Raw genomic sequence first — 9,181 nt, 5'->3', positions numbered from 1 at the left:
ACCAGGCTTAATATGAAACCAGGCTTATTATGCAACTACTAGAGAAAAAAAAATGTGGTATATTAACTGTGAATAACATTTGTATATAAAGCAGATTAATAATATCATCCTATATGATTAAGAAACGAAGCCGCATGGGTAGCTCAACTGATCATAGAGGTGAAACTTTGGAATAATGACCAGGGATCGAGTCTCACCAGCGGCAGTGAGGGGGGCTCCTTGTGCGCAGTGAGCACCGGTCTAGCCTCTATGGTTCATGTTCAGTTGAGTCATCATGATTTACATCCTCCCAAAACGTTCTGTGCGCAGTGAGCACCGGTCTAGCCTCAAAATGCTCTGTCGGGCCGGGGTGTGGGTGAAACGAAGCTTTGGCCTTCCTTCCTTTCCCCTCCATCTAAGGAAAAAAAAATAATTTAAAGCAACCACAAAATGATATTTCAGGTTAGTTCTTCCTCATGGGAAGAAGGAGGAAGAACTTACCCCAAAGATCATTTTGTGGTTGTTTTAAGTCACTTATGTTACGTTGCTTGATTTAAAGACAATTTTACAAATTCTTAGAAGTTTTAAAAAAGAAAAAAAAAATCTGGATGATATTTGAATTAATTTACTAATTAGATTTTTTTTAAAGGGGAAATTCGAGAATTGAAGTGTATGTATGCAACTAACCCACTTTTAATATTGGTGCAAATGATGATTAATGGTGGAACAACTAAAGAAGTGTTGAATATTATGAAGTGTATCCATTGATAAGGATCTGTTAATGAAGAAACTGGATGCAGATATTAAGAGAGAGAAAATGCACAACAGAATATATATTCATACAAATTAGCCCGGATGGGAGGTATAGATCGATAATGCATGCATGTTTTTGCGTGGGAAATAATGAAGGTGGTGTGGACTATGCTGTTGTGACATTATATTATATATATGTAATATGTCAAACATATATTATCGTCCATTGAGAGAAGTAAATTGAGAAAACATTTCAGTTCCTGAGTGATCATTAAAGTCTTGAGCTTGAGCGGGGGAGGGCAAAGGAATGGGGTGGGTGGCGGCGGCGGGTGAAGCAGGAGGAAGAGGCGGCGCTATCGCGGCGGAGGGCCGCGTAGGAGAAAATGCTTTGTCGGCTTCTTGTAGCTGCAAAGCATGTTCGAGGTTCCAGAGGACATCGCCCATTGTCGGCCTATCAACGCCGTATTCCGCCAGGCATTTCTCGGCGGCTTCTGCGTATTTCTTCATGGATTCTTGGTTGATGTGACCCACCAACGTTGGATCAATGATCTTGTCTAATAATCCCTTCCGTTTCCATTGCAATGCCCACTCGGCCAAATTCACTTGCTCCCTCGGCAACTGCGGATTGATGGCGGGTCGGGCGCACAGGACTTCGAGGAGTACGACGCCGAAAGAGTAAACATCGGATTTGTCGGTGAGTTGCTGTTTTCGGAAATATTCAGGATCCAGATACCCGAAACTCCCCTTCACGGCGGTGCTGACGTGAGTTTGCTCCGTGGTGGGCGCGTCTTTAGAGAGCCCGAAATCGGACATTTTGGAGATGAAGTTTTCGTCCAATAAGATGTTGGTGCTTTTCACGTCGCGGTGGATGATCCCCTGGGCGGCGCCGGTGTGGAGGTAGTGGAGGCCGCGGGCGGCTCCGATGCATATTTCCAGGCGTTGCTTCCATGAAAGGGGACTCAAGTTCTTGCCGTAAAGATGGTCTCTTAAGGGTCCGTTGGCCATGTACTCGTAAACCAAGATCATCTCCGAGTTTTCGTCGCAATACCCGATGAGAGTGACCAAATGCCGGTGCCGGAGCTTGGACAACATTTGAATTTCGGTCCGGAATTCATGAATGCCTTGTTCGGAATGCGGATTCCCACGTTTCACAGCTACTTTTGTTCCGTCGTTTATTACTCCCACGTAGACGTTGCCGAATCCTCCGACTCCGATGATTTGACTGGGGTCCCAATTCCTGGTGGCCTCCTGCAATTCCGCTAAGGAGAAGTACCAGCCCAGCGCTGCTCGTGATGAGAAGAATTGGCTCTTTCCCATCCAGTTCTTGCTGTGCCTAGGGCTTGTATCTCCGGCATGGATGGGAAGCAGCCACGACGAGAAGCTCTTACTGTTTTGCCAATCTTGGGGCCTCCTTTGCCACTTCATAGCCATGGCTCCCAGCCCGATAAACGCACCGAACATCATGACAAACCCGAAGACGGCCGCCGTGTTCCGGCTGGAGATCCCAACATGCGCCCTCGACCCATCAACGCCGTATTCCCCGTCCAGGCTACCCACGGAATTGTTCATCCTGAAGATCTCAAGCCCGTTCAAGATCGCGTTTCTAATGCCCTGAGCATCCTCCACCGGAGCAATTTTAACCATGAGTGGATCGGAAATCATGGAGGAATTAACCACGAAGTCTTTGTAATAAGCGGTGTCCAATCTAAACACCATAGATGACAAGTCTAGCCCGGAAATCGCCATTTTTTCATTGATGTACACGTTGAAATAGAGCTGGTTTAGCCCTTTGCTGACAATATCCGCAAAATGGAGACGAACAAGATGGGAATACTCAAGGTCGATCGGCATCCTCCAAGTAATGTTGAAATCACGTTGCATGACTTTAGCGTCCGTCAATTGTACGGCAGAAGCGTAAACAGCCGGAGGAGCGATGACAGGGGTGAGGAGTCCTCCTTTGGGGTAGTTGATGATCGAGGTCGAAACGGAAACCGGCGTCCCCATTTGCATGGGATCCAGAAACGGCGTGTCGGACTCCCATGTTCTTCCGAGGCTGTCAACGTGCGGCTCCACGACCCCGCCTCCGATGTTTAGCCGATACAAGGTCTTGAGATTGGTAGAGGAAAGGTCGAATTGGGCGGAAACGGGGAACAGAGTGGAGGCGGAATTGGCGAGGAGGGTACTGGGGGCGGAGACGAACTCTATGGCGTTGATGAAGGCGGCGGTGCTGAGGGGCCTGAAGTACAACGAGAAATGCGGCGAGGTTACGTTGATGAGAAACTCCTTGACGATTGCGGTGTCGTTCTCGGCCTGAAAAACTTCGAGGAGGACTAAGGAATCTGTCTGGACGGAGAAAGTCACCGACTTGAGGTCATAATCCGGGTTTTCCAGCGGGAAAAAGTGGAGGCGGAGGTAGTGCCAGCCGGGCTGGGCGACGGGGAACGAGTAGGTTGCATCGTTCTCAAAAATCTTGGCATTCCGATATATGGCACCCAAATCCTTCTTATTGGAGGGCATGGAAGCCACCACTTCTGTACCTTCATAAGACAAGTATTTGGCGTCCGGGTGGAACACGCGGTCGCCGGGGAGCGTGGTGGCGGAGGTGGCGCCGCAGCCGACAAGGATATTGTCTGTGGGATTGTAGGGATGGAAACTCGTGGCAGGGATAACGCTATCCTGCGCATTATTGCCCACAATGAAGAGGCAGAAAAGAAGCAGCAGGAGGGACGCCATCCCGGTTCGTTTCCAGATCAGATAGCTACGGGCGGGCGGGCTAGCGCTGGTGGTCCTTTAGTCCTCTTTCATCTCCGGCCCTCCTGCGAGCTCAAGATTTGAGAGAGGATATGACCAAGGACGGATTAGACTAAAAGAAGCGTCCCGATCCTACATCATCCCTATTTCAACTACAACGTTGCATGCATGCATTCATTTTCAGCTTGCTTGCCGATACTGTCGCCGTGTTTGTTGTTAAATTTCACAGGTTGCGCACCAAAACAGAATTGGCTGGTCAACCGTTTTGTTCATTCTTGGGCATACTTTTAACTATTACTCCCTATTACAATTTAATTTACTAACAAGTTACTTCCCATATTTACCATGAAATTGAATTATTAGAGCGAGACTAATAATTAATTTCGTCTTTTCTTACTTATTATTACTTTCAAGTTCCAACTAATATGTTATATTTTTTAAGTGACGAACAACCAATATGTTACATTTTTTGAGTGACAAGGGAGAACTTACAACCATTAGTCGATGGTATGCACTACATAACTCATGCTTTGTAACCTTAGTCAACGATAAAGAAACACAAGGGAGTAAACTGACTTAAAACCAACTCACACTAAGAACGTCAATAGTGATCCATTATTATTTTCAATAAATATATTTCTATTGGAAGCTTTTTGAATATGGACCCCTAGGATTAAAGTTATCCCCATCTATATATCTATCTATCTATATCTACATTTTTTTTTGGTGAGGATCTATCTATATCTACATTGCTACTAAAAGAAAGTTTGAGTTTTTTTTTTTTTTGAAAACAAAAGTAACTTTGAGATAAAATTTCATAGCTAGCTAATATCTTGGGATGCTAGCCAAGCAAAGAATGTTTCAAACAAGTTGAAATAGATTCTCTCAATCTTAATTTCGAAATTGGAATTTAAAATAGAGGGAAGGAAAAGTTGTTGGAGGGACAACCTTCTTTTAATGAAAGGCAAAAAGGATAGATTCCTCTTCTAATCTCATTTCTTATGGGCAATTTCCACTAGTGTCATTAACAGAACAAAGAGATCTGCCTTCCACAATTAGAGAGCTAAGTAAAATAAGAGCACAAGCACATAGAATCCTGAGAATATTTGCAAGCGCTTGAAATGAAAGTGCAAAACAATCCAATGTGAATGTACACATATAAATAACTACTCTCAATTCCCTTTTGTAAAGCTAATAATTGATTGTCTTTTCTATTTGCATTGTTTCCCCTTCTTTACAGTGTATCTTCGAAAGCTAACCTAAATCTGCCAGTAGAACAACGTGTTCCTTGGCAAGGAACCCATAAGACGAGATGTGCATCGACTTGTGCTCTAAAGATCAAGCAAGCTAGAAGAGGAAGGTGGTCATCCATGATATCTGCAGACTTCCAAAAAAATATGTTATTACACGTTGAACACCTTAGAAGTAATGGATCTACAATGGACATGAGGGTAATGTACTAAAAAAGTATGTAAATATAACCAGAAATAGGGTCGCTAAGCTGCTTACCTATTATTTCCAGGAAGAAGCTTACTCCCTGCTAGATTTTGCCCAGAAAAATATCCTCTTTCGAGTAGAAAGACTCTCAGACAAGGTTCTGGTGCTCCCCTTTGACCCAAATGAAAAGTGGCGCCTCATGAAGGTCTTCCCTGATGAACTTCTCATGCTGGAACTTGAGCTCATCTTGGGATACCTCCCCTCGTGTCCACTACTTTTCTGACGGTCTAATACAGAAAGATTGCCACTAAAATTGCTGTCAACAATCCGATTCTTGTATCTCTTTCTAGCTTTTAACTCCATCTCAGCTTTCAGTGCCTTTTCAGACATCTTTAATGCTTGCTTCTCCCCGAATGTACAGACGGGGCAAGCTGGGTCATACTTGTTGATTTCAGATGTCATACTCTCCAAGCACTCAGCATGGAAAACATGCCCACAAGTTAGAATAGAAACAACAGCCAGTTCATTAGAGGCTATAATTTTCTGACTACCCCACAAAGATTTATCTGTTAACAGCTTTGAGCAAATGCCACAGGTTCGGAGATCAAGCGAGGGAGAACCAGAATTTCTTCCACTAGATCTGGCAACTTTATCACGATGGAAGCCAAAGCTTTCACTATCAAATGACCATCTCCCCCTCCGAGAAGTTGTCAGGAATTCAGGAAAGGAAGGAACAGACCATCCATCCGATGATCCACCATAAGATCCTCGAGTAGATTCATTGCTCCAACCAGGGAGAATGAAAGAGGACGCTTCTTCAGACACTGAGAAAGTTGGGGACTTGATTCCTGGTACACCACTATCAGATACATGCCGTGATAGATGGCGCCCAGGAGAGTGATGAGGCAACCTTGATGAAGTCAAGTTGGCAGAAGGCACTTGACTTTGTGATGACAAAGGTGACGTTGAAAAAGATGAAACTGAAGGTGCCGATGGAGACAGCTTTACAGGAGATGGGAATGATACTGCAGGAGATCCTGTTGACTCTTTTACCTAAAGATATATCAGTGAAGAAAGATGTAATGCTCAGTAACAGACATATATTGAATACAAGCTTTCAGACTCATCCTGAGTGTTCTAAAAAAACCATAATGTTTTTACCTCTGTAGAATTCCTGTCCTGGCTGTCCACCAATGGATCTGTGCAACAATAAGGGAAAGTGAATCAAATAATGGTTAAAAAACACATAGGGAACAAGCAACTTTATAGCTCGGCGCATACATATGGAGTAAACAACTTTATGGCTAGACAACCATTTGAATACTGTATAGTAAGGTAGAAACCAAAGAATAGGAAGGATAGTAAGGTACATCCATCTTGGATGTCTATTCTTATGGCAGGGAAACGAATGGCACCCTACAATGAAATAACAAATCCAAACTTTAATAAGAAATGAAAAAACTAATGCACATTTTCCTGAAAACAAATTTTACTTGATCCAAGAGTAGTACAGTCTTTGCACAAGCAGACTAATGCCTCAAGCCCCCAAGTAATGTTAGATTATATCCCATGCATTAAGAGATAACCAGACAATGATAACTTTTAAAAATGACAAAATTTATTACCATAAAAGGTTTATCATACCAAGTGGCTAAAAATTAAAAATTTATAGCATCCGATGATGCTTGGGGTTATATTCTTAGAAGTGAATAACGTTACTAACTACCAGCGACCTTTGATCCAAGTGGAAGATCAATCCCTCTTTAACAAGGTTGGTTTCAACTTTTGAGTCCAAGCCTTGTGAATGAAGCAACAAGTGTTGAAAGAAGTAAATATTACATCTTCCAGAGAGTAAGACCCTGAAGTTGCATTTGAGACACCAAAGTTCTCTATATTATTTTGGGACAAGTAATTCCTTATAACACATTATATTGCATATCCTCAAAGGGGAAATGATAAGAAACTCATGGAGAGTTCTACCTGTTGAAGGATGCATTGAACTTCCCATGTTTCTTTCAGAAGTGGGTGACTTTTGCCATGGAAATGACCTGAAACTATCCAATGGGCTTCCATCTTCAGATGGACATACTGTTTCAACAGTTGTACCAGACTTAAATTCCAATCTATCATTGCCACCAACTCCATCAGAAGACCAATTCACGGATGTCTCTTCACCAGCTACTCGTCCTCGATTATCCCATCGGAAACTCCATGATGGCGAATACCTGACATTCCGTTGCAAAATTTCACTAGTAGCTCCATTTGATATGGTTCTATCTCTTGCAGCTACACAACACGCAGAGCCCATGCTTGCTCACATACAAAGTAAGATCTATTCACAGCAAGCAGTCAACCAATAACAGTTGCGCCGTGTTCACAGCACATAATACCCTGGAATCACAAAAGAAAAAACTGAGATCAGCAATAGCAGGCATGAGATATTAAGATGTAGATATTTCAGCAGATTATGCACATTAACTACAATAAGAAAGATGCAGACAGAAAATGTTGCATCAAACACATAAATAGAGAATGCCTTTTGAAAGCTAATGATGTTGCACATGTCAAGACACTTAAAACTGAAGCTTCTGTGACTAGTAACAATTTAATTGGATCCCGCAATCAGAACATAAGACATCACTATGGTTCCAACTGAGTAGTACTTCAAGGTATCACTCAGCCCATCAACTTCTCTGTCAATATAAAAGATTCTCTGTATAATAATTGGCAAATAAAGAAACATCATCATGACCTTTTGTCATCAAACAAAGCATAACAAACACTGCATTATTGAAGCAACCGCTCTATTGTAACTTCCAATACAAAGTAAACAATTGCAAAATGAAGGGTAGAAACTGTTGCTATTACCTTCTTCCATAAGGTCATGATTTCTATGCAATAAAATAAATAAAAAGTTCAAATGCACAGAAATGAATTGCACGAGCATTTAGCATGGAATCATCACTACAAGTGCGAGCATATAATCTGAAATCAAATTTATAAATAAATAACAGGAAAAAAAAAAAAAAAAAAAAAAAAAAAAAAAAAAGATCAAATCATATAACAATGGAGATTACCATATCATTCATGATGACCTTGGCCAGGAAACTAAAAGGCGCTTTCCTTTAGTGTAATAGGGATTAAATGTTACTGCACTTATCAACTACCTATTAGCACACTCATTAGAGTGGAAGATAATTCTTAAATCCTCGAACAATATCGAGCAATTAGAGTCCCCAACCCAAAAAAAAAAAAAAAAAAACGCACACAAACACTCACAGATTACTGTTCAATAAAACCCTATTCACAAAATTTGATAACAAGTTTCGGTAATATTCGAAGTTTTTAATATACCAAAAAGTAATTGATCAAGCAAAGAAACACCACTCAAATACATATGTTCCCAAAAAAACATTTCTAAGACAAATTGAAGCTAAAAATAATAGATATAAGAATTGGGGTAGAAGCTTAGAACCTAAAGTTGAATCAATCTGCTAATTTGCAGAAGAGCAGTAGAAGGACAGAGTCTGAGTCACAAAACCCCCCATAAGTGAATTCATAACAAGTATCGAACACCCACATGTCAAAAAGATCCAAAATCCATGCCGAGAAAATAGTAATTAGAGCCACACAAGCACACAAATTTGCTAAATTACTCCATAATTTCCATATGTATGTCTAAATACCTCGCTCACCCATACTTGTCTGTGCCGACATATTTACACTCATCGCAGCTAAACCTATAAATCTATAATACGCGAAAACAGTATACGTATATGTACATATATATGGCATCCTCACCGCGAATATGGAGATAGGAGTGTCTCCGTCGTCCGTACGGAATCGAGAGAAGCTGACGTAAGCAAGCAGGACGGCGTCTCCGGTCGGCGGTCGACGAGAAAGAGGCGGCGAGCGGAGGGCAGAGCGGGTTGGTGGTTAGTTGTGGAACTGTAGAGAGAAAGTAGAGTGAGAAAAGGTTATGATTCTTCTTCTGGTTGCGGGAGAGAAAGAGAGAGAGAGAGAGGTGGGGCTTATTTAAACGGCTTCTGGTAATGCCGTCAGTCTCCATTTTGTGACAATCACGCTCCCGAACAGAAGAATCGTTAATTAACGGAGTTAAGCGAAACTCGTCGTCAGACGTCAGCGTGCTTTGTCTTCTTCTTACAGAGTACTGTTTTTTCTTTTCTTTTTTTTCTTTTTCATTTCTCTAGTTTAGTTTAGTTTTTTTTTTTTTTTTTTGGAAATATCATTAGTTTAGTTA

At 41.8% G+C, this 9,181-nt stretch overlaps 2 protein-coding genes across 3 annotated transcripts; both read right to left on the bottom strand.

Moving 5' to 3' along the window:
* Positions 1-859: 859 nt before the first annotated feature.
* Positions 860-3,621, bottom strand: LOC109165094 (probable receptor-like protein kinase At2g21480). Its single transcript, XM_019313709.1, has one exon. The coding sequence runs from the start codon at positions 3,463-3,465 to the stop codon at positions 949-951; it is 2,517 nt and encodes an 838-aa protein (XP_019169254.1). The 5' UTR covers positions 3,466-3,621; the 3' UTR covers positions 860-948.
* Positions 3,622-4,566: 945 nt separating this feature from the next.
* LOC109165100 lies at positions 4,567-8,958 on the bottom strand. Of its 2 annotated transcripts, none has more exons than XM_019313718.1 (5): positions 8,722-8,958; positions 6,901-7,311; positions 6,082-6,119; positions 4,993-5,973; positions 4,567-4,867 (listed from the first exon to the last, which is right to left on the bottom strand). In XM_019313718.1, the coding sequence occupies exons 2-4, from the start codon at positions 7,226-7,228 to the stop codon at positions 5,014-5,016; spliced, it is 1,326 nt and encodes a 441-aa protein (XP_019169263.1). In that variant the 5' UTR covers positions 7,229-7,311; positions 8,722-8,958; the 3' UTR covers positions 4,567-4,867; positions 4,993-5,013. The 2 variants fall into 2 exon arrangements, with proteins under 2 accessions (XP_019169263.1, XP_019169262.1); XM_019313717.1 differs by having other exon boundaries at positions 4,567-4,860; positions 8,722-8,956.
* Between the last annotated feature and the right edge of the window lie 223 nt (positions 8,959-9,181).

Source organism: Ipomoea nil, unplaced genomic scaffold (genome assembly GCF_001879475.1).
Source record: "Ipomoea nil cultivar Tokyo-kokei standard unplaced genomic scaffold, Asagao_1.1 scaffold3069, whole genome shotgun sequence".
In the NCBI taxonomy this organism is placed as follows: Eukaryota; Viridiplantae; Streptophyta; class Magnoliopsida; order Solanales; family Convolvulaceae; genus Ipomoea; species Ipomoea nil.
This window is presented reverse-complemented; position numbering and strand designations above follow the sequence as displayed.

What these genes read in the sequence shown, in the direction of transcription:
- LOC109165094 (XM_019313709.1), bottom strand. Translation starts at nt 3,465, where the DNA reads ATGGCGTCCCTCCTGCTGCTTCTTTTCTGCCTCTTCATTGTGGGCAAT.
- LOC109165100 (XM_019313718.1), bottom strand. Translation starts at nt 7,228, where the DNA reads ATGGGCTCTGCGTGTTGTGTAGCTGCAAGAGATAGAACCATATCAAAT. An exon ending in TTCAATGCATCCTTCAACAG is followed by an intron (nt 6,120 to 6,900) that starts GTAGAACTCTCC and finishes ATTGTTGCACAG; the next exon opens with ATCCATTGGTGGACAGCCAG. An exon ending in AGGACAGGAATTCTACAGAG is followed by an intron (nt 5,974 to 6,081) that starts GTAAAAACATTA and finishes ATATATCTTTAG; the next exon opens with GTAAAAGAGTCAACAGGATC.